The 24,985-nt window shown below is 41.8% G+C and overlaps 2 protein-coding genes across 6 annotated transcripts; both read right to left on the bottom strand.

The window, feature by feature from the left end:
- Positions 1-54: 54 nt before the first annotated feature.
- On the bottom strand, positions 55-9,689 carry BZW1 (basic leucine zipper and W2 domains 1). 2 transcript variants are annotated; one of them, XM_083842647.1, is made up of 12 exons: positions 9,377-9,689; positions 8,907-8,977; positions 6,911-7,087; positions 5,126-5,220; positions 4,809-4,874; positions 4,423-4,558; positions 3,730-3,839; positions 3,443-3,613; positions 3,007-3,153; positions 2,520-2,658; positions 1,591-1,713; positions 55-1,344 (listed from the first exon to the last, which is right to left on the bottom strand). In XM_083842647.1, exons 2-12 carry the CDS (start codon positions 8,965-8,967, stop codon positions 1,313-1,315), a joined length of 1,257 nt encoding a protein of 418 aa, XP_083698773.1. In that variant the 5' UTR covers positions 8,968-8,977; positions 9,377-9,689; the 3' UTR covers positions 55-1,312. The 2 variants fall into 2 exon arrangements, with proteins under 2 accessions (XP_083698773.1, XP_083698772.1); XM_083842646.1 differs by having other exon boundaries at positions 9,381-9,533.
- A 136-nt stretch (positions 9,690-9,825) lies between these two features.
- On the bottom strand, positions 9,826-23,895 carry LOC310901941 (aldehyde oxidase 1-like). Of its 4 annotated transcripts, XM_083842676.1 has the most exons (4): positions 20,919-23,895; positions 17,404-17,580; positions 15,258-15,283; positions 9,826-11,150 (listed from the first exon to the last, which is right to left on the bottom strand). In XM_083842676.1, the coding sequence occupies exons 2-4, from the start codon at positions 17,575-17,577 to the stop codon at positions 11,081-11,083; spliced, it is 270 nt and encodes an 89-aa protein (XP_083698802.1). In that variant the 5' UTR covers positions 17,578-17,580; positions 20,919-23,895; the 3' UTR covers positions 9,826-11,080. The 4 variants fall into 4 exon arrangements, with proteins under 4 accessions (XP_083698802.1, XP_083698801.1, XP_083698799.1 ...); XM_083842675.1 differs by having other exon boundaries at positions 17,404-23,895; XM_083842673.1 differs by lacking the exon at positions 17,404-17,580 and having other exon boundaries at positions 20,894-23,895.
- Positions 23,896-24,985: the final 1,090 nt, after the last annotated feature.

Raw genomic sequence — 24,985 nt, 5'->3', positions numbered from 1 at the left:
AAGTTTTTTTTGGGGGGGGGGGGGGAGGGCTAAGAACAGAGACAACCCTCTGCATTAAGTTTAAGGATGGCCTTTATTTGTTTTAAAAAAAAAACACTGAAGTTACAAGTTAAGGAAGATCACTTTAGTACTGAACAGATTGCACTGTCATCACCATTTCTTTTTTCACTTTAATAGGTGTACTCTGGTTATAAGTATTTCAGTTAATCCTGATTTTTTAGTTTACAACAGTGTATACTTAGCCTTTACCAGATCTTTCCTGAATTACAAGCTGTCCTGAGACTTGCCCTTAAGAAGTCAGACCAAGTTTTGGTAAGCAAAATAATCTTAACGTGTCAACTGCCAGCATAAAATAACCTCATTCTGGGGGGCAGGGTGCAGGGATAGGATTTTGTTCATCTTACCTTGCAGCAGTTGTACGTGTAACAAGGCACGCCCTTGCCCCAGCACTGTTAGCAGCTTCAGCCAGCACTCCAGAAAAATCTTTGACAGCTGCATTCAGGACAGCACTGTTTGCTTGTACTTGCAGGGAAGTTGCAAAGAGACTGACAAGTGCAAGAGCCCTAGAATTGATGCCCAGGTATAAGACAGCCTGACAAGCTGTGCTGTCCCTCAGGAACTTAGGCCACCAGCTATGCCAGCAGGCTCAGAGATGCCACTCTTCATACCCCACCATTGTTACAGGAGTTCACCACCTGAAGTTTCTATGCTGTAGAATACTGAGTGCCCAGAAGCAGGGCAGCTGCCTTTCCCAGTAGCTGGAGTAGAGTATTACTTTATGCTGGAAGTATAGTAAAAGAACTGACAAAGTCCTTGAGGAGATGGACAATCGAGGGTTATTTGAAGCATGTTGTATGGATTAAAGTATCACACCAAGTTACCACACAAGCCATGGCCTCTTCACATCAGAGGCTTCTTACATTTTAATTTGCAAACAGAACTGCCATAAATCTCGTTTACCAAATCATGTCTACTCAAATGCAGATAGATAGAAAACCCAAGGGGTAAAATGGATTTCATTGTGGAAGGCCTTAAATTACATTATTACAGTAGAAAATACAGGAGGTAGAACTATAACTGAAAGGACAAATGCAGGTTAGAGTCAAATCTGTAACTCCTGTAAGCTACTTAAAACATGGTTTTAAAAACTAAACCCAGTATTTCAATGACTATAGAAAACAGTTAAAAGAAATTTGCCATGAGCCCTTATATCATGCTTGATACAGGGAGGTAGGATGTAAGAATCAGAAGGACGTGAGACACGACGGTTATCTACAGCTCCTGTTTGCTTTACTGAGGACAGTTTCACAGGTCAGTCACCCTCTTCAGCTTCAGACTCCGACTCTGCAACAGAGAGAGGACCTCAACAGGCGGCCCCCAGGTCAGCTCCTCCCCAGTCACCTGTTGAGCCCCCTGTGTCCTGCACAACAGCTGCCAAACCACAGTGACTGCACCAGGGAGCTTTTCTAGCCAAGAGTGGGGACACTCCTCCCAGAGGATCAGTTAGCACCCCCCCCACCCCACAAAACAAAGCACTCTTAACACCTAGCATCCCAAAACGAAAAGGAAGAGTTTGTGAGGTTTGGTTACCTTCTTCAGCATTCTTGAGCCATTCAACAAACTTTTTCATTTGCTCTAGAAACACGCTCTTTCCTTTTGCAAGATGCGCATCTTTATACCACTTCAGGATGGGTTCTTCACTCAGAACTTCAGCTGTAAGATGTACAAGAGTACTGATCGTCAAATAACAGTTATCGAGAACCCCTAACTGGCAGCCTTTGATGCCTCCCCTAGAAATTCCACCAACACATATGTGTTCCTTGGGCACGGCTGGACATACTTCTGCTAGGAGAACCTCCTGTTTTAAAATTCTGAGAACCATGCATTTCAGCTAGGTTGCTGTTGGTCTTCTCAGCGTTGCATCTAACTATTTGAGATTCCATATGCAGGAAAACTTCACTCAACAGCTAAGAACACATATTTTTTTTAAAGTCCAAAGGACACCACAGGAACTGTTTTTAATTGTTTTACATTTTACAGATACGCTATAATCTTCAGTTTAACAAGTTTCCTCCTGTTCTGTGGTGTTCTACAAGTGCACAAGCATGTTTCTGAGTAATACCGTCTTAACAGCCATTTAACAGAGGCCCTATAGCACCCCAGAACACCTTGGTGGTCTTAGTCTCTGGCCATTTATGGTCTGTTCAGACAGAGAACTAGGAATAACACACAACTACAATCCTTCCGTAAGTTCTAAATGCCAAAGAGTCTTAAAATCCAAGTTCAGCTTTGGTCTAGTACACATCCTTCTTGTCTAGAGGAGTACTTCCCCATGTGCCAAAGACTGAAGCACCTACCTTTGCATTTTAGAGCTCCATGTTTGCAAACTGACAGTAGAAAATTCTTCAGCTAATGAAAAGCAGTGTCATAGCACTGATGTTCCCTAAAAGCCTTACCAGGATGGAACCATTCTGCAATCCAGGCTTAAAAAAAAAAGCAAAAATCTCACAGGGAGTTACCTTTATAGAACAGCACCACTATTTTCTGGAAGGCCTTCATGAAGTGAATGTTGTCATAACAATACTCCTGAATCTTCAACAGAAGAGTCAGCTCTGACTGACCTTGGGTAGTAAAGGCAGCAAGTAGAGGACTGTATTGCTGTAACAGGAATAACAAATTGGCACACACACACATAACATTCCTTAGCATTTATCGCCTGGCTAGACTGGTTTCACTCAGTTTTTATCAGCCACTGCTTAAAAATTTACAACCCACATACCAGGGAAGCAATTCCCACCCACCTCCCAGGAGCATTCCTGCAGAAGTCATACTGTTTATACCTCAACAACTACGACTACAACTCTACAGCTGCAAGGGAAAAAATTCCCCATCTAATGCTGTCTCTGAATTACGGTATTTGTAGGATTCAACTCACTTTAAGTGAAGCTTAAAAGGAAGCCCACGCCCTACCCAACAGATGCAAAAGCCCATGCTTGGTTACAATACCTTCAAGTGCTTAATGGCTTGCTCTGCTACCAGCTCCTCCTTTTTGTTCCACTCCACAGTGCTCATTACACTTGACCAGATTATGGCTATCACAGTCTGTTCTGAGATGTTGTTTTTCTTCATCTCCTCTTTTATGTACAAGATTATCTGCCAGACAAAATAGTCACCATGTAGGTCACATATGACACTAAGCTAAATTAAAACTTGGGTTCAGAAGCCTTCAGTGCAGCCAGATTCAGGACATTAAGGAAAACTACAGAACTAAACCACACTGGTACTAATTGTAATGGCTAGTGGGAACTAGGTGTCTAAGCTCAGTATTTAATTAGGCATATATCCTCTTCAGATTGGTATTAAATGCCATTGCATTTCACATAATTTGAGCTAAATTCCCACAGAAGGAAATCACATGTACACCTTGCCTACAAATACTTACATCCTTGAATGGATCTCCCCGTGACATCTGTTCCTGAAGTTCTTTCTGCAGTTCCTTCCGAGCTCCTATGGTTTGCTGGTTCCGAACGTACTCGGAAAGTTCTTTCAGTCCTGCTTCAGTGAAGTACTTGGAGAAGTGTTCAACACTTTGTTTGTTGGCTGGGAAGAGCTCCTGAAAACAAAGTTTACGACAACTCTTTCAAAAGAGAAACTTGTCAAGTACTTTACTGGTAAATGCTATTTACCAAACTGGCCTCGGAGCACATCAGTAGTTTTAGGGATACTCACCATCAGTCTGTTATCCATGTTTACTTTACGAAGACTGACAGCCACTGCATTAATATCTTTCTCATTTATCCATGACTTGAACAGCTTGACTGCAAAAGCTGCAGAAACACCTGTGCGACACAAACAGTAGTAGTAGTATTGAAATTTAAAACTAAAAGGGACCAAGTACAGGGCATCTACATTGTCACACCCCAGCCCAAAGCAGCAACAGTTGTGCTCAGAGGTAGCCCTTGCCCAGTCTGCAATACCTCTGTCCAAGGACACCACAGCTGCCAGCCTGCTGGACTTCTCTCACAATTGAGCATTGTAAAGGCTTCCCTGTACTAAGCTCAACTCTCCTTGCCGCAGTTTAGGAAGGAGCCTGAAGATGTAACACACTTTCTGCACCCTGAAAAATCCCTCTACAAAACACAGTAGTGCCTTGCAGGGCAACACTAGTGACTGCAGCCCTCAGTGTCATGCAGAGAAGTCCTATACAGAAGTTTCCCAAAACACTATTTTTCTAAAGTCTCAGCAAGACCTTCCAGACTGTGAGCTAGCATGTTTACCTTTGCTAATTCTGAAGTAAATCTATCACCAGATGAAGTTAGTGAGCTGCAGGAGTGTTACTGTAATCATAATTTCCACCTACTTATACTTTACGTTCTGTCTCCCATGATCCTTCCCCTAACAGAAGAGCTGGACAACACTTACCTTCTTTTACCAAATTCTCATTATAAAGACTGTTGAGAATCGATGCGTTAAGTGTCCCATTGGCTAGCAGAATACCCGTCAACATGGCCAGTTTGTTCCGCTCAGACTCTGAGAACCCTTTCAGGAACAGCAGCAACTACAAGAGGAAGAAGAACTGCTACCTCCAGGCTTGACACTTACTTTTGTTTCAGTCAAGCTACTCAACCAGCATCAGTGCTAGTACACTGGCAGCCTTCTCCACTAGTCATACAAGCTTGTTGTTATTCTGTCAACAAGATTCTGTCCTATTTTAATAATCTGTTGTATATTATAATTCTTCTGCATAGAATGATTAACTAGCAGAATTTAAAGGCTTTTCTTTCTGCCAATAAGGAACTACTCCATACCTTTTTGACTTCATCTTCAAAGCCTTTCTCCAGGTACTTGTAACGTCTGATTAGCTTGTTAAAAACCTGAAAAGAGATCGTGTGTCTGAATTGCTCTGAATTATCATTTAGTTAGAATTAAAAATCAAGCTCAGTACAGTTGGTTTGAACTCTTTTAGAGCACTTTAGCTTAGAAGAGTGCCATTTTACCAGGCACAAAGGCACAAGGCTTCTAAAAGCTGTAAATTTTTATCTTACCTGAACTTTCAGCTACAGAAACAGTTCATTTTTTGACCACTGAACAGTTTAACTTAAAATGTACTGATTTCAGAACTAACCTGAGCAAATGCTTGCATGGTTTCTAGGTCTTCTTGTGCTGCAAATACACAGACATCTGTGCGTGTCATGTCATCTGCCAGGGTACCACCTGGGGCTAAAGAAGGGTTTCAGTATTAGTGGTACAACTCCCTGGTAAGAATTCAAATACCTGTAATATGCAAAATGCATTGTCCTTTCATGATGAATGGAACCAGATCACTGGAGAAACAACCCCCACATTTCCATCTGCTCTACTGCTATAAGTGTACTGAACTCCAAATCAGTAGCTTAGATATGAATATATAAATATTCCAACCTCCTACTGCTAAATGGATTGCCAACACATCTTGTTTAAGGCCAGACAAGTTAATATGACCATACAGGCTCTTCTTCTCTTAAAGGAAAACACTAAAGCTGCTTATTCCTAGCAAATTTTTAGCATCTTCTGCAATAATGCTGGTTTCTATGTCAGTGTCCATACAATAACCAAGTAAGTCACAACAGTTTCTCATGCAGCCAGCTCTTCTAACATAAGCAAAAGAGTCTCTTGCCAAAACGAACATCACACAGTAACTTCGGTCTACATAACACAGTTCCAATTCATGACATTCAGATAAGCAGGTGTACTTCATGAAGTTAAACCATTTTGAAAGCCTTGTTTTTTGGCATTTGTTTGAGCTAGTAACCTAACAGTTCTACAGTATCAGTGGGAAGACCACCTGCACATGCAGCAAAGATGTTCTCCCAAAAACTCCACTGCAGAACTGCCATGCAGTCTGGCTGTAGCCCAGAATCAGTCATTTCCTTTTCGTCCCCTCTGCATTTAGGTCATTTGAATTCTATTTCTGTTACATTACAGAAAGTCTTCTGCAACTGCCAAATTTCTAATTTAAGTCCTGTCCCCCTCCCTGAACTATGGCGTAACAAATGCTACAATCTGAAACGTACTTTTTCAGGCTAAGCAGACAACAGAACTCTTCACACCCTGTATTCTACATGGTTCTCTGCCATTTGAATCCCTTCTCACTGAAGAGCAGGTAAGAAAGAAACAAATAGTCTAATAGTCTAAATCTAGAAGTACTGCATCTTTCTTAGCACTTTTCAACTCATTAAGCTTTATTTACTTCTTACCTGGTGGGTCAGCATCCCTTCTACTCTTTACACCAAGATACAGACATGAGTTTACAACACCGTTAGTCATCACATTTCACTTCCTCAGTTCTGTGTTTTCTGCCGACTTAGCTACCACCTCATTTCTCACTCTCACTAGAGCTTAAGCCCTCCCCTCACAATTGCCAACAACACAATTTAGAACAGCACTTCCAAAACTAAGCACATCTGATAATTCTGTAAACAATACTTTCCAGAATAACAGGGCACGGTGCACAAAACACAGGATCATGTCAGAATCTTACAGGGCAACACCACTGGCTTTGCAACCACAGAAGAGGCATTTGAACCAAGCATTCACCCATTTTTCATTAGCAGAAATTAACTCTGTTACACAAAGTTCCACTCTCAGCCAATATACCTTCCTTTAAACCAAGTTTTTATAGTCTATGCTTTCAAGGATGCAAACTAACTCAAGCAAAAGCATGGTACAGTATACAGAGTGCTTCTACAATAATCAGACTGCTTAGTTAGGCCCTAACATAACCACATGGTTTCCCACAGATAACTCAAACCCTGATCTACATATTCAATAAGCTCTTTAGAAGAGTTTTTTTTTTTACGGTGAAAGAAAACAGAAAGCTTTTATAAAAAGTAAATAAAGGTTTACAGCAGCCCCATCAAAGGGAACTTACCCAGCATTCCACCAGCCACCAGGATGTCAAAAAGTGTTTCTGCATAGCGACGATAGTCAAGTTTTGCACCAGAAGCATCAAGAAACTTTGCTACTGCCTCCAAGTCAGTGCCAGTTTCAGTTAAACCTTGAATAATACAGTCCTGGAACTGGGTAGGGTCAAACCTCTCTTTTTCATCTGCAAAGACAAAGACCAAGTGTTTCTTGAACTAAAGCCGGCACACGCATTTATTTGGTATTCAAACATGAGGAGTTTGTTCTTTTATAAAAACAAAAACAAATGCAGATACTGGCAAGCCTTAAGTTAAACAGAACTGAGATCATTCCAGTCTTCTGGAACAGTATTCCAGAAGACAACAGGCATTCCTAACACTAATAGTGACTTAAGAATCTAGCCTAAAATGCATTTAAATGGCCAACATGACAGTAATAAATGTTGGTGCTTTAACTTCCCTACTAATTCAATGGGTGGCACAAAGATATCAAAAGCTAAAACATTCCTTATTTACCTTTAACTGAATTTCTCAGTACTTTCACTAAGAAAAACAATATGAAATTATGCATTATAATTGCATGCCTATTCAGCATCTTTATTATTATTTTAAAGCAGAATACATTTTCACATTTGAGATAAATCACTTGATCAGTAGCCTTTTCACTACAGGAACAGCTAAAATGCAACAAACGTACCCACATAACTAATGGCCTTAAAATGAGAGAGGTCTTCAGTTCTGCTAATCTCACATGGTCTAAAATTTTGGGTAGACCTCTGCAGTGCCAGGAGTTGGACTTGATGATCCTTATGGGTCCCTTCCAACTCGGGATATTCTATGATTCTATGAATAAATTTGTCCTTAGACTATGCAAACCACGGGAAGAAAAGCTTCCAAAGAAAGAGCTCAGCTGCCAATCTTTACTAGCACACTGTCTGTAACATCTTAGCTAGTTTTGTTAGCATCTGTATGAACTATTTTGTAAGAAGCACATTAGTGCCCTTACATTCAATGCAAGTTTCAACATGTCTTTAACAGTTGGGTGAAAGTCTGAAAATACTGGATCAGTTATTTTCCAGGACAGATTTATGAAATTCATTTACTCAGAGTTGCCTGTGGTTCAATGCTTTCAAGAGACAAAAATCCAGGATGCTAGCATGTGATCTGTCAGACCGACCAAATCCCATTCTCTCAATTCAACAGTTTTTCAGATACTTTTACTTCAACATTAAAGTAAGTTCTCCAAGCTAACGTGTACTTCTGTACCTCTTCATTACTATTTCAGTGCTCCAAGCATTCTTACCATTGTCAGTTTGAACTGTAACACTGCCTGCATACTAATCAAACATGATCAAACAGAAATTGTAAGAACTGTCCTCACTTCCTCTTTAATGTAAAACAAGTAACTAAAAATGCCACATTACTCATTACGCCTCTTCAGTAAGTAACTCTGCTTGCTCGGGTAACCATACAAGATACAGACGCATGCACTTGCATATCTCAGTTCATTTTTGTTTGTCAGTTTTTAAATCAGGTACTCTTATAGAAATAAAAAGGCAATACAACTCTTTTCCAGCAGCTAACACTGAAATTCCCCCTAGGTTACATGTTCCCTAGATGAATGCAATACCTACAACAAGCCTGTGTTGGAGTTCCCCTGTGATTTTGGAGTACTGGGCGCTTATGCTTTCATGTGAAATACACTCATTTTAGGTCAAGAATAACTGCTTCCTAAGCCAACGTTATGACAATGCAGCTACATTGGGAAGGGAAGGGAAGGAAAAAGAAAAGGTTGTGCATAGAACATTCCAGCAACTGGAGTTGTGCACAGAACATTCCAGCACCTGGAGTCAGCATCGAGACTCTGTTCTGTTTGGTCTCCTTTATAAGCAGCGCGTAAATGCACTGCTTGGCGAGTGACAACCGCCTTTTCACCGGGAGCTCTGTACCGAAGGCGGCACGCAGGGCGCAGAGCCGGGGCCCGGCGGTGCACGCCCGGCTTACCTCTTTTTCTAGTTTTGAAACGCTGGCCCGATAGCGTCGGCTTCTGCTGCTTTTGATTCATAAAAGACGCCCTGTGCAGAAGCAGAGAAAGGCCCGGCTCAGCAGCTCGCCAGCGCCCCGCGCTGCCCCGGCTCCGTCGCCCACTCCCGGCCCGCCCCGCGCCGCCGCGCTGCCGCCCGGCCCCGCACGCGGCGCCGCCGCTCCTCCCGCCCGGCCTCCATTTTCTGCCCGCCGCAGGGCCACGGCCGGGCCTGCCCCATCTCGCCCGGCACGCTCCGGGCCTCCCCCCTTGGCGGGCCCCGCGACCAGTTCCTCGCCGCAGAGACAGCGGCCTCGCTACCGCCGCGCTGGGGGCACCGAGCGGCCCATGCCCACCCTCTAGCCCCCCGCGATCGGCGCCACCGTTACGGCCTCGCCCGGCCGGCCCCGATACGGCGGCGCCGCCCGCCCGCCCGCGGCCGGCTCCTCACCGACTTTAAGGCAGAGAGAAAACGCCCGAGCGGCCCGGAGCGGAGCTGCGGCGAGGAGCAGCGGCGGCGGCGGCTGGAACCCTGCGGGCGGAACCGACGCGAAAGGCGGGGGAGGGGCGCGCCCCGCCCGGGCCGGACCATGGCGCAGCGCCGCAGAGGGCGGCGGCACGGGGCGGTCCGGGTGGGCGGCAGGGACAAGGACGGGGGCCGCCTGCCCCCAGCGGCCGGCCCCGCGCTGCGGAGCCGCCGCCGCCTAACGCCGCCCGGCCCGCGGCGCCCCCTTCCCGCTGAGCGGGGCTGCCCGCGCCCCCCCTGCCCCGGCCGGCAGTAAGCGCGCCCGCTCCCCCCGCCCTCGTGATTCGCGTCACACGCGGGCAGGCGCCTGCTGCGGCCTCTCCACGACAGCGCGGCGAGTGGAACGGCGCAGCAGGTGGGGACCAGGCGAGCAGCGCGGGGCAGCGCCCCCTGGCGGGCGGGCAAGGCCCGGCACAGCCGCAGGAGCCGGCCACCAGAGCTGGGCAGGGCGCCCCCGTACAGCGGGTAGCCTCCACAGCAGCCGCGGCGCTGGAAGAGGCTACCCTGCAAAGCCGCCCTAAAAAAAACGGCAGTAGGCCGGCGGCACACAGCAGCCGCTGTCCGAGCGCTCGACTGTTCCCGTAAAAGTTGATGGCCAGGCAAGGAGCTGTTTATTTGCCCCCAGAACGTGCAGGGAGAGCTGTTTACCAGCGGTGCGACGGGTGCATTTCATAAATCTAGCAGCACTAACACGCAGTCTCTTTTCCAAGCTGCTAGAAAAGTTATGTAATTTGTTTTGGTCTTCGCTGAGGCAGGCTTTACATATTCAGCAGCAAATTGATCAAACGTGTAAAAACGGGAAGCCTGCCCAATCAGGCAAACAGCAGTAATGAGAATAACTAATGAGATACCAGCACAGTAGTTAAGACATTGAGGCTGAAAATAGGGCCCTATTAATAGCACAGGGAGGGTTGTGGCAGATTTCAATATTTGTAAGATTTCACTCAGAATTACTTGAGCAGAAATGTGGCTTTTGAAAGGAAAAATATCAGTCATAGTATCTTCTTTCCCACTCACCTGATTATTCGTTAAAAGCTGCAAAGCTCCCTGCCAAGGTAAACTGACTGTGGAGGGGCTGATGTCTTATAATTGATTAAAGCTTAGAAAAATCAGACTGGTAAAACAGCTTTATACAAAGCTTATGTCAAGCCATTATTCTTGATCATCCAAATAGAGAGTAGCAGGCAGAAAATCTGCTAGCCTTAATTTCAGATGGATTAAATATTCCAGTTTCAGATGTGACAAGCTGTTTTGTACAATTTACTCAATGCGTATATTAGAGTGATAAGAAAATCAGAAATGTTAATGATTACTGTGTTAAGTTCATGCCCAGAACTTCAGTTCTTTATCAGGATCTTGATTAACATTAGCAATAGGTGCCGTACAAATCTATATACAGTGTGTAAGTATATATATAAAAAGAGCAGACTATTCCAAAAAGGCACACTTACACCTATGTCAATTCAATACCTGCTGCACTATTAGTTCCTAAATTTACTATTACATGTCATATATGTCATAATTTCTTCTTTCCTCAGATCCTGATTATAATATCACCTTATAAAAAGTCCACGTATTCCAGTCTAGATAGACAAAATTATGGGTTAAAAGCTACTCACACATATGACTTCAAACCAGGTTTCTGAGTTCCAGGACTGCAGGCCTTGTCTTCCTTCTTATCTTCAGTCTGTAGACCAGTCTGTGTATTAGAAGACAGCATAAACAAAACCAGTATGTTAATATAAGGTTAAAAATCATATGCTGCTAAACACATGCAGCAACACTTAACTGGAGATGTCTGCAAGGCTGAATCTAACAGCATGCAACATGCTGTCCATGTTGATGCAGGACAGAAGAAGCAACTGTCACTCATTTGTTTGTTCCTCAAAATGGTGAACCAGTGAACTAACCCAGAGATCACAAGTTTCCCTCTACACCTCACACAGCTGCCAACCTTCCACCACGTGTAATGTATAATGTTCTCCTGGCTAAAACTCTTGAACTGTTAAGTTGCCAGGCGTATAAACAGAGCAAGTCATTATGCTCTATGAAGGGAACGTGGGATCACCTGCACAGCCATATCTTTAATTAATGTTGTTGCTAGCCCCCTTTCTTTTTTTTATCCCAAAAAAACATTTCCTTGGCTGTGAATCTTACATGTCTCATCTGGCCCAGCAAGGAGGCTGTCACACCTCCCAGCTACACTGAAAATATTCAGAAGAAAGCAAGGAGATGTATCATCCTTTTGTGCTCTTACACACTAAGTGACCTTTGAAAACCATATTCTGGCATATATCTACGTTTAGGAAAACAAATTCTTTACCTATTCATATAAGAGGTAGCAATTACACCTAAAGCCTGGAAAATAATAATCTTGGCTTTTATCTGTGACATTCTTTCATCCAAGCAGAACTGGCTAACTTGCATTTAATCCTGTTACTTTATCCAGTTGATTACCTTAAATTCAGGCTGTATCTTCAGCAAGGCTACTTACCTTCTGCTGTCTGTTTTTGCCTGGACTACAGGCATTGCACTGTCACCCAACCCAACATTCATTTATTTACACTACCCTCACAGGTAAAAACTAGGATAAAACTTGTAAAAAGCAAAATCAATATTTTGTTCATTCTACAAGACAAATACACTCAGGGTATACAACACAGACCCCTCCAGTAGCTGGCATTAGACACGTCTATCCATTCCCAGATCTAGATTCCCAGATTGGTGGCACCTGGACAAACAAGCCCCCAAGGCCCACGGCCCCATGCCAGTTGCTGGTACACAGACCTCCCCACGCACACTGCCATGCACACCCATGCACTATGGATTCCACTCAGGCAGCTGGTCAATCCAGCTCAATATTTGCTAGTGATAACACTGGTAGATGTACCCTTGCTCGCTCCAGTTGTTGGTACCACATGTACTCCTGTTGGTCTGATTTCAGTTTCTGGCACTTAGACCTCCAGACACACATACAGGTATGCAAAATGATGAGAGCCTCACCCAAAAAAATGCTTAGGCATGGAGTTTAATTAAAGACAGACTGTGCTGATCAGGCACAGGGTACAACCAGACAAGTGTGCTGGCCTGTTTACTCATATCAGCCTGTTTTACCTACTCTTCCTATGCTTTTTCCTCCCTAAACAACCTTGAGTCTCTTACCCTGCCTTTGAATCCTCCCATAATCACACCACTGTAAGTTTTGTACATATCCCCAGTGCTTTTCCCTGCGTCCCATATTAAATCCCACACTGTGTTACGCTGTAACCCTCCCAGGTCTGGGCAATGTTCTGGACAGCCTCTCCTGCAGAGTCACCACACTGGGCATCCCTGTGGCCCATGGGGGTAATAACCTCCCTGTGACAACCTCAAGAATAGCCAGGGTAGGGGCCTCCTTTCTCCAACAGGGTGTTCGGGGTTCCCCTGCCTGTCCTCATGCCTCTGGGCTCCTTGTTGGTTGTGGTGACAAGGCTTTTATCACACAACCTGAGCAAATACTCTGCAAATAGTATCTTTTAAGTATGTTTGGTACTTTGATTTTTGAAAAGAGAATTTTATTTATAGATGTAGGACAAAAGTGCTACAAAGCCTCCTGAATACGTCTGTTGCTATGAAATTCATTACTGCAACAGATTAATGGAAAAACACCATGCTCATCAAGTCACACATTTTGAATGTTAAGTCCAAACACTGGCCATTTTTACCGTCAATAGGAGCCAGATTTCATCTCACACCATTTTCATTGCTATTTTTTCCTTGAAACAGAATTGGTTAAAGAACAGTGTCACAAATAGCAGGACAGTGCCCTACAAGTATGCTTTTATTGAAGACAGACATATTTATGCAAATTCCAGTTAACAGCCCAATGAAATCCCCAAAATATCACATTTTAAAATACCCTGGGTGAGATGTCATTCAGAGGTAGGATTTTCGCCTTAATATTCGCAAGCAGTTTTCACTCATTTTATCCCAAGGCACTGATTGCTTTAGTACTCATTCTAAAATGAGAGCATTTGTCTAAATTACAATTAAATGAAAAGCCAAGATGATAAGTCACAGACTATGAATATCTCATTTTAAGGACAGGAGCACAAAGACATATTCAAGACCTGACTGCAGAAACTAAAGTCTTTCAGATTATGAAATTGCAAAGCATATTGCCAGTTGAGCTTTTTTTTTTTTTTTTAAGATGTATTGTCTCCATTTATGAAGAGAAATTAAAAGGAAAACTTTACCAACATATGCAATCCATTTTCTCATTACTTGCAATATTATTTTATTTGTAAAGGAATAAAAACTTGTACCACTACAGACTTAAATGGTGTATTTGATGCTGCGTGCAGGTTACACTCTTCTACAGTGTGCTAACTTAAGCCTGCAGTCTCACCATAAAAGTAAATGAAGTTAGCCTAGAGGTTTATGTTTATGTAACTGAGAGCAGGATCTGAACTAATACAATACCTGTAGATTTCCTACAGAGTTATGTTAGTGTTTTGGGTAAACAATGATATTGTTAAATGCATTACTACTATTACTTTTATTACTTTGAATTATCAAATGTGAAAGCAAAATATACATTTGTATGGATACCTATCCTGGGTCAGCTCAGCCCTGCCCAGACATCTCCTTTGTTCTCTCTGAAACATCTTTACACTTGCTTCTCAATCTCCTTTCCTTATGAGGACATACTCCATCAAGATTCGTGTAGCTTACCACTGCATCGCTTTAAAACCTCCTTTTCAAAATGACGTATTTCAGAGTGCCAGTAACACATTGTTTGGCACAGCTGAGTTAAACAATGAGACAATAAATCTGTTTTTCATGTCAAACTGTTCTACTGTCATTGCTTCCTCTGAGCCCTACTCCCCTCCAGCTTTTTCCTCTCAGTCACCTGCTGCATGTCTGCTACACACACCTGCTTATCATTGCAATGGGCAACCCCATTTCAAAATGAAATATTTCATTTAGGTAGGTAGACAACACCTCCTGTACCTGGTGCCCTCTCTTCCCCTACAAGTGAATGCATCAGCTGTATCCCACTTCACCATTTCACTGTACAGAAGGAGCAAAACTGTGGGTAAGGCAAAGGAGAGGAGGACTGAGCACTGACACTGCAGTGAGTAGACAGCAGTAATGTTATTCCAGCTCTGAGAGAGGTCAAAATTCATAGTGTTTCAGAGAGATCTCACGGTACAGAGCAGGTCTGAGATGGACTGCCAGGAAGCAAAAAGCAATACGAGACTATTAACTATGGTTACTATGGTAGTAATAACATATCATTTTCCAGAAAAAATTTAGCAATATGTACTCTTAGGATCTCTGATCTACTGTAATATTGATACATTGACCATCACCAATTTGTACAGTGTTTACTTCTCATCTTTGGGATTTTCATGTACTAGAAGAACAGAAAGAATAGATAATAACAGATGTGAATTTCAAACTGGATGCAGAAGTGGCAAGATGGTACTATTTGTGATCTGCTGTGTGTTCCAGATATTTTCAAAACCGCATGCAAATTCTTCAAAGTTCACAGTAACATCAGAATTATTCCAGTATAGCAAGGAGTAGTTCAGTTTAGAGAGAAATACATGTTTCAGAATTAGAGGTATCTTACTTGGCAGCACAGCAGAACTAGAGCTTGTATCTTGTTCTACAAATACAGTGGTGATGGGGTGTTAAGTATTACAGTTCTACTTCTTTCTTGCAGAAATGCTTTCAGTCAGTAAGTGGCTGAAGGAATCACCTGGTTATTTCATACTTAGAAAAGCAACATTAGCATATGTATCATTGGCCCATGGCTTACCGGGTTCCAGGTTTATCTTTTGGAATCTGAAAGAAAATGTAAATAAAACATAATTTTGCTAAGTGGAAAGAAAACTTTCTCTAACTGACAAATGCATGCTTCCTTTTCAACCATTTAAATGGCATTGCATGAACAAATCTATACTTTCTCATGTTATTAAGGGTTGTGAAATCAACCAACTTACCTGTAGTTGACTGTGGCATACTTGTATTTCAACAGTTAATTAACATATCTCTATAGTACAGGTGAGCTTACAGCCTGAAAGTTTCAGATTTCTTATAGGAGGAACTGACATATGAGGCTCCATTGTGCAACATGGTTTGATGGGACTGCATTAAATTGTAAAGGCCATGATGTCTGCAAGGAAATCCTACATTTCTGAGGGCATTTCTGGAGATGAAATATCAGCTCCTTTTGACAGGATAAAAACTGGCACTTTCATTTAAACTCCAAGTATTTGCACAACACCTAGACAACAAAGGTACTTGATTTTGATTATGACTTCTATTAATATGAGAAATTCTATCACTGTGAAAAACTTGATCAAGGGATATTGTGCACAGAAAGAAGCAAAAGTGGATGGTATGGAATTCACAGCCCCAACCTCCAGTAATGTTGAGGTCAGGATGTCTTTAGCTAGCTGCCACTGGAAGAGTGCCTGCAGGTTTGCCTGAGCCAACTTCAGTCCCTTTTCATAGAGAAATTTTCAGCCTGTGGTAAAACACTGTTGCTCAAACTCAACTCCAAGGGCTTTTTGATTAGGTTTCCAAAGAGGGTTTGATTTTTTTTATTTTTATAAAAGTGAAATATTGTACTGTATGGTACCACTTTTTAACTTGAAAACAGTACTGGAAATAGCTTTCTTGAGTACCAGAAGATTTTCAGATACCCAGAGAACATCTGAAAGTAGTTTCTGTGCAGTCCTGTGTTCCAACTTTATGCCAGAAGGGTGTCCCTCTTGTTTAGCACAGGCTACAGCCTTCTGGCTCGTCAGCTCTACCAAAAATAAGTTGGGTCAAAACACAGCAACACTAAATATGTTCTCAGTAGGGGAATGATTTAAGTTGAAAGATTAATTAAAGTATCTTGTCACAGTTTGGTCTGGTGTTTCCTATTTTCTATACCACAGAGTTCATTCGTCTAGTTCGCTTCTGACTGGACATGGATTGTGTCGGGAAAGGCTGCTAAAACCTTGCTATGTATCTGTCTGATAATTTCTCCCATGCTTTACTCCTTTCATTTTTTTTTATTTTTATTTTTTTTCCTTTGGCTTCTAAATAACCAGAAATTTTGGGCAAGTGACAATTAAGCAACACCAGATGTATCCACTTTTAGAATGCCAAAAGGATGAGTGCAGTGGAAAACCAGTTGAAGTGGCCTAAAGCTAGTAAGTCAGTAAAAAATTTGATCATTCCCATCTTCCCCTCCTTTGTGAAGAAACTCTTTTGAATGATCATCATTGGGTTGGACAGACAGAGGGATGAAAGTTGGCTACTACCTCAAAGTCTCACAAAAAGGAGGTACTCTCCAGCAGCTACTGTTCTGTCCTGCCAAATCCTAGCGAGAAAAGGACAAGATACAAGAACAAAAAGGTACTACTTTAGAAAGAAAGCAGAGGCAGAGTACACAGATGGCTATCCAAATAACTTCAGTGACTGTGGAGAAAATTTCCATAGAAGTGTACCATTGTGGGTCCTTACTTCATCTGTATGAGAAAGAAGATACTAGAAGATGAGGGTCTGTCAAAATCAGCTGGAGCTGGCATTGTATTGCTGTTCAAACTGGGGAGCTGTACAGTTCTCAAACCTACACATCAAATCTACAAAGTAATTACGGTACCTGATATAACATGCAAAATGCTTATTTTCTGCCTTAGTAAAAGCATGTAAACAGTTTGGAGTACCTAAAAGCCATTGTCCTACCTAGGCCTCATCATTTCAGTGTCCACTTCATTCCAGAAAACACAGAAGAGAGAGCATGACCCAAAGGTCAAGGTTGAGGGCTGTCATAAACCTAGCTGGAAGTAGATTGTAAAATGAGAAGAATCATTGCTAGCCTCTTTTTTTTTTTTTTTGATAATAATGATGACACAGAGAATGAGCTTATATGAAGGGAGCTGGAGAGTTTAGGCCTGTACAGTGAATACCTCTGTTACCATCTCAGTAAAGACATCATCACAGGCCATCCGAATCCGCTCAATGGTCAAGGGGCTGCTCCGTTTGAAGTCCATGGGCAGTCCTCTTGCTTTCCGTACAACAGCCACTGCATCACATCTTGCAAAAAACAATGAGCTGCCCAGGAAGAGTCCAGCTTCGCCCATGCCCTGTTAGAAGACAGGCTCAAAAACTCTGGACAGAGTTAATCTATCACATCTCCACCATAGTTATCTGAATTACACTGAATCACATCAGCTCAGTATTTGGCAAAGTCCAGCACATCCAGATTCAACATCTTTTCTTGCATCTCTGAAAATGTTCAAATCAGAAAAACATCAAGGCTGGATTTGCCTGGTGGGAACCATTTTAAAATTCACAGTGTAGCTACACTATCAAAAAAGCTGTATGCTGAGACTACAATTGTCACATTATAAAGCCATGAAATAACTCATGACTTCTCACAAACTACTTTTTCTGTATCAAAGTAATCAAACTGAGGAAGAAAGCCTCTCCTAGCCCCTCTTGCTGGATGAAGTTTGTGCCATCCAAGTCTGAAAATAAATGTGTCCTTTTTCTATATATTTTCTTCATGTAGAAGAGGGTTTTTTTATTCATTTATATCAGGTAAGGATGTAAGCAATTGGAGTGGACTTTCTTCTGGAAATTCCCATTACTTTATCATACTTACTCTAGATTCAAAGCTGTAACAGTGGCAATTCTCGTCTTTTAGTAGCTGGAGGCCTACACACCCCTCTAATTCACCTTTAATTTTGAGGTCCTTAAGTTTTTGCTTTTGCTTTGAGGCTACAAATTGGGTGCCTCCTCAGAGAATAACATACCCTTAAAACACAAAGATTGGTGCTCTGCCATGGCTAGTGGAAGAACTAGGCTCTCTTCCTGTAGGTTTTCTGTGTGATTCTAGAAAGTCACATAATCTCTCATTCATCTCATTGACTTCTCCACCTTTGAAAAGGATCATAGGATTTCCTCCTTCCATCCTTTTTCCTATCAGGCAGTTTAAACTCTTCTGCATGGACTCTCATTTTCAATGCATAGCACAGCAGCTAAGTACAAAAAGGTTTCAATTTTGGTTAGGGCTTTTAAGTGCTACTCTAATGCCAATAAATCACGGGAAGAAAGTTAGTCCATAATCTCAGAACAACAGTGTTTCACCATTTAAGTACAATTTGTTCCACAGCTGAAACTGGAATAACTTTGGGGAAAAAAATGTCTACCATACCCTACAGCCACTTAAGGTTTTGCAGCAGAAACACCTGGTGAGCTTGAAAACAGTGAGTTTGGCATGTTTACCTTGGATGAATAGATAGCAATTCAGTTGTGTGAATTTGGAATTAAATAGACGCAGAACTGCTCAGGAATGTCACAGATGGTAGGGATTTTATATGTATCTTGGCCAAGAGTGAGCTGGGGAAATGTAGATTTCTTCTGATGTATAAAGACCAACTCCCTGAATAAAGGCCCCTTCAATCCACACAAAGAAAGAGGTATACTTTTACAAAAGTCATTTTAGTCATTTCAGAACATAAATATATATGTAGAGAGAACAGGACTTTTTAAGATTACACATGAACTTTCCTTCAAAAGTAGAAGTTAGCCAACGTAGACAAAAATAGGACCAAGCTGTCCTCATCTGACTTACACAAATATTTTCATTGGCTCAAGTTCTACTCTTCCTTATTCCTGGATAAACTCACTGTAACTAGTGCAGTAGCCTATGATTTGCTTTGGCAAAAAAGAGTTGAGTGAAATCCACTGGATTAAAGCTTATTGGTCACAGGAACGCCAATGAGAGGATATTTGCCCAGGGACTACCACATAAATAGTCTACTCAGTCTAATATTTTCTTATAAAGATTTGCAGATAGCTAATTAAATTTATTTTAGATGAAAAACCTGTCAGACACAAATAGCTGATAGGTTGGCTATGAAGAGAATACCACAGGACAACCTAAAGTAGGAAGGAATAGCTAATGAGTAGACCTCTGGGCTATCACAGTAGTGAGGTAAACACTGGTGCAAGATGAACATAGCATTTAACTGCTAAGAAAGAGTGATTTGACAGATTTGGCAATCCTTGAATGTGCAAAATGAACATAAACAATTAGGCAAAGGGCAAGTATACAAGGATGAGCCTGTAGTAGGATAAATAAACAGGATAAGAAAGGCTTTTGCATTTAGGTCATATTCTTAGGAGTGTTTCTTTTGACTCTGCAAAGAAATGACATACTTTGTGCATTTCTGAGTTCAACACTACTTTCTCATTTACAAACTATTAGTGAGTGACACTGCTTTTGTCACTATTCAGTTTGTCTGCAGATGTAGCTAGTTGAATCTATAATACAAGGATATAAGAGACATGTCCTTGTCCATTTTTTCCACAATATTTGAATTTCTTAATACAGCTGAAGTCAACAGTGCCCTGCAGCTAGCTAAGAGTTAGCCCTCAGTCAGCAATTCTGGGGTAGAGTAAACTGATCAGGAAAAAGTCACAAGGAGGTTCAGGGTCCTAATCCTACAAGGCATTTCCAAATGAGGTCTGTTGGATCCGTTTGTGTGCTGCATCTTATATGACCTTGAAAAGGTTGAATAGAAACAGTTTTATACTTCCTGCAACATATTGACAAAGTGGCACCTCTGATGACAAGAGATCAAAAGATTAACAACTGTCTTTTCTTGAAATAGCCTGTAGCTGAAAGGCTGATGCTCCGCTTGTGAGCTTCACTGATCTTTAAGAAGTATACTCATTATTAAAGAAAGAAAATTAAAAATTTGTTTTGATATTTTTTATCACATTTGAAGAAAAAATAAAACTTTAAAAAATCATTTAAAGAAAATGGAGGCCTAAGTGAAAGCTTTACATTTCCTTGTGCCCTGGACAGGCCCTTAGGAAGGGACACGTTGCAAAAGGCGCTCTCTAAAGCTGGCCAGATTTACTAAGACATTGTGTTGCACTACTTGTTTTTCCACTATTTCTTCCTCTTCTCTTCCAGTTTACTTCAGGCAGGGAAGCCCCTTCCTCCTTCTGGAACAATGGCAGGTTTCACATTACACCCATGGTTTCATCACAATTTAATAGTAAGAAAAAGAGAGAGAGATTCACCCAGTCTTCCCATTTGCCATTAGGATTGTCTCTTCAGATAGGATCTAGATGCTTCACAGAATCATAGAATCATTTAGGTTGGAAGAGACCTCCAAGATCACCTAGTCCAACCTATGACCTAACACGAACAAGTCCTCCACTAAACCATATCACTAAGTGCTACATCTAAACGTCTTTTAAAGACCTCCAGGGATGGTGACTCAACCACTTCCCTGGGCGGACCATTCCAACACCTAACAACAACAACCCTTTCAGTAAAGAAGTTCTTCCTAATATCCAACCTAAACCTCCCCTGGTGCAACTTTACCCATTCCCCCTCGTCCTATCACCGGGCACGTGGGAGAATAGACCAATCCCCACCTTGCTGCAGCCTCCTTTCAGGTACCTGTAGAGAGCGATAAGGTCTCCCCTGAGCCTCCTCTTCTCCAGGCTAAACAACCCCAGTTCCCTCAGCTGCTCCTTGTAAGACTTGTTCTCCAGACCCCTCACGAGCTTTGTTGCCCTTCTCTGGGCACGCTCCAGGGCCTTGATGTCCTTCTTGTAGTGAGGGGCCCAAAACTGAACACAGTACTCGAGGTGCGGCCTCACCAGAGCCGAGTACAGGGGCACAATCACTTCCCTAGACCTGCTGGCCACACTGTTTCTGATGCAAGCCAGGGCGCTGTTGGCCTTCTTGGCCACCTGAGCACACTGCTGGCTCATATTCAGCTGCCTATCAACCAATAATCCCAGGTCCTTCTCTGCCAGGCAGCTTTCCAGCCACCCATCTCCCAGCCTGTAGCACTGGATGGAGTTATTGTGCAGCAGCAGAGGAGCGCCTCCAGCTACCGGTCCCACAGCATCTCGCCCAGGTGCAGGGAGCGCAGCCCCTCCGCAGCATGACTTCCTGATTATTTCTAAACAATCCTAGATTTTTTATGCATGTTTCCACTGTCTTTGGCCGATTTCCACTTTCCCAGGTGATAAGTTGTTCCTTAGTTTCTTACTGTGCCCATATCAATGGTGCAACACAAAAAGCAATGTAACTTTCCAAGACTCGTTTTGGAGAATTAGAAAGCAGGTATTCTTTATTAACAGCGATGGGTATGTGGGGGATAATTCCGCCGAACACGTACACCTAAGCAAGACAAGGAGTACTTATTTATGGTACAGTGATATGCATATTCATGCAATTCACAAGAAAGGGGCAGGATTTATGTTAATGGTTTCTCAGACCTAATTATCATATTGTCCCTCCTACTGTCGTAGGCACAGTAACCTCTGGTGGTCGCACTTTGGGGGCTTTCTGCTGAAGGCTCATAGTTTTCTTCATCTTGTACTTCTCGCCTTTCCATTTTGCACATGCTCAGTCATTGTTTAACTGCTTCAGCAGTTTTGATCTTTTATAAACTCAGCTAACTTAATTAAGTTCTACTTGGGGCCCCGTGTTCCTTCTTCAGCCTGGACTTTGTGGTTAGAGCTGAGTCTTCTAAGTGCAGGCCTCTGCCTGCACTTATTCCTGCATCAGTCAGCAGGGGGGGGACTGAACACAGACCTCTCCTGCTGCCCATGCCGCAAATTGGTTTGGGGATGTCTGCTCTTGATGGGGAACAGCTGTGGGTGGCGGGTCTCCAATTAAGACTTGGGGATGAGAAGTCATTTGGGGGATAAGTCATCATGGGAATGGGAAACTGTTGGGGATGGGAGCAGCCACAAAGGTGACCTGGCCCAACTGGGAAAAAGGCTGACAGCAAAAGTCTTCTAAAAGCCTGGCAGAAGAGAATGCCTGCCAGCTGGGGAACTGGGCCTAGCAACCTGGAGTATCCTTGGAAGGCACTGCTGGCCTCCTGCAAGTGCAGCGTAAGGATACCTAAGAACCAGAAACTTCCTGAAGATACCACTACCAAGGGCAAAAGCAAGGAACTGTAAGAGGTACAGACTGTCTGAGAAGGAGGAATTGCTCCAGGAAAGGTGCCATTCTCAGAGACTGGGAAGCAGTGGTGTCTATCAGTGCTATGTAATATAAGAGACACAAAACAATTTTCCTAATCGTATGCCAAGGCACATTTACATATATTCCACTTTCTGTGCTTTTTTTCCTCATTACAAGCACATTTATTTACAAAAACATTCTTTAACTCTGAATCCAGGATCTTTGCAACATTATTTCTTTCAAAACACGGACTTCATCACTTAGTATTCTTATATACACATACTCACATTGGGTTGCACACTGGACAGCATTTGTAGCACTTTTAAAAAAAAAGATGCACATGAATTGAGTACTCTTTCCTTGGGTTGTTTATAGATAGCACAGGTAGCACACACCACCTACTAGACTTTTCCAGCATTTTTCAGTACAGGCCCATTTTCAGTTGATTGTAATTTTGTCATAATTTAAACATAGTTTAACTATGAAAAAATTACACATCTGGTGTGTGCCTTAGGCTGAGGATTATGTTCTTTTGTTTTCAAAAGGTAAAATGCTTCAACTGTTTCTTACAAGGCTTGAGAAAACTGGCTTTGATTAACCATCTGCATCGGTCTTAGAACTTGATGCACCTCAGGCATATCCTCCACCTTTTCTACAAGTCTCCATAGGTACATGACTACCTTACAAGCCTGGGGGAGAGGGGGTAAGTATACTATGCAGCCTCACAATAGAGGCTCTAGCTACTTGTAAAATAAATAAACCCTAAATTTTCCACAAAGTTTGTATCTATGCTGAAAAGGACTTGCTCTGCAACTGCTGATGATCGTGCTTGTACCAAGCACTTCCAAAGGATTTGACAAGCACCCTCAATAGGAAGAAAGCTAGGCACCACAAAACCAAATCTACCTGCTGTTTTCAAAGCAATACAAGCTCTTTCTTAGTGAATTTGTTAAATATTCTTTCAACATGTTCTGTTTTACCCTTACTTGGTAACAACTCAAAGAAAGGCTGACTTGGGTTATCAAATTCATTCTGAATGCCATTACACTCTTCGTTTAGTTGCAATACCTTTCCTCTGCTAACTGCCAGCTACAAAGCAGCACTTTTTGCAAATACTTGCATTGGCATCTGTTCTAGCCTAACTGAAATGTTCATACACTAGGCAATCATGGAAACCATAAAAAAAATATGACAAAGGGCCTAATTCCCTTCCTATTTTGATTTACTAGATAGAAAGCCACTGGTTTGAATGATTTTCTTCTGAAATAAATGAAAGTATAATTGGTCCTAAAGCATTCAAGTGGATAAGAGCATTTCAGTTTGATTATTAAAAAGTACCTGAAATATAACTTATGCTAAATTTTCATTTTAATTTTGTTTAAATGCTCAGAATAAAGTGAAGATAGATCCATACATTTCTTTAACTTCAAACTAAAAAGAAAAAAATTGTAGAACCGATACAGTAAAGAAGAAAAAAGCAACCCTTTTTAACTGTGTTCTATAATTTACCTTACTTTAAACTGTGCATAAAAAAAAAGCTATCAAGAAAGACTTTGATATAAAGGAGTTGGTGCTTTTTGAAAGCTGCTCAAAAATAAAAAATGAAGTTACAAAACCTTAGAGGGGAATTCATTATTTAACAGAACAGATGATCGTGTGAAAAAATGGTAATAAGTCTAACCTCTACTTCGCTTGCATTGACTTCTGTTCCAACTGATCCTGCTGTATATTTGCCATTAGATACAGTTGTTGTGCTTGTTTTGCAGAAGTGTGTATATGACAGTGGAATCTTCAGTTCACAACTGGCAATCTTTAAAAAAAAGTAAACAAAAAGATATCTAGTCACACTTTCAAGTGGTAGTTTCAGGCTGGAAAAAAAAAAGCATTGCCATTCATCTCTCTGTATATATGTGCACAGAGAAAAGACCTAATTTAATTCAACAGTAAAACTACAAGTAGGACAATGCTGAAGTCTTCCTTAGCAATTATTCTGTAAATCAAATAATTATTAAATTCAGATATTAGAAGATAGGATAAAATAACACAATGCAATACTATGTGTTTTGCCATTAATGAGTTAGTATCTTAGTCTCTTAGATCAGGTTTTAGTTGCATACAGAAATTTTTCAATCAGGTTTTAAGAACAGTTAATTGCTCTTCCTCATGGATTTTCAAATCTTATGTTTATGTTTTCCTTTCTAGCTCATTTGAAATGGCTTTGTTAGTTTGTGTTCCCACTTCACTGTTTTTCACAGTGTTCTAATATTCAGCTTGTTTTGAAGGAATGGTCTCATTTTAGCTCCAAAATTATCTATTTAGCATACGGTTTTGTTTGTCACTATTTACACCAGAATGCATAAAAATGGTCTGCTGTTATCATCAGTGTCGTATATACTACAAAGTTAAATTTTCAGCACTTCGTCTCCCTCTGCAAAAAAAATGTTGGATCCTTTTGGCATATATTGTCTGTGCCTTAGCTATCCTAATATCAGTGATGGATCCCATGAAGATGTTCAGCTCATATCCAGACCTTGAAAGAT

Source organism: Anser anser (assembly GCF_964211835.1).
Source record: "Anser anser genome assembly, chromosome: 6".
Taxonomy (NCBI): domain Eukaryota; kingdom Metazoa; phylum Chordata; class Aves; order Anseriformes; family Anatidae; genus Anser; species Anser anser.
The sequence above is the reverse complement of the archived record's forward strand: the minus strand, read 5'-3'. Positions and strand labels throughout refer to the sequence as shown.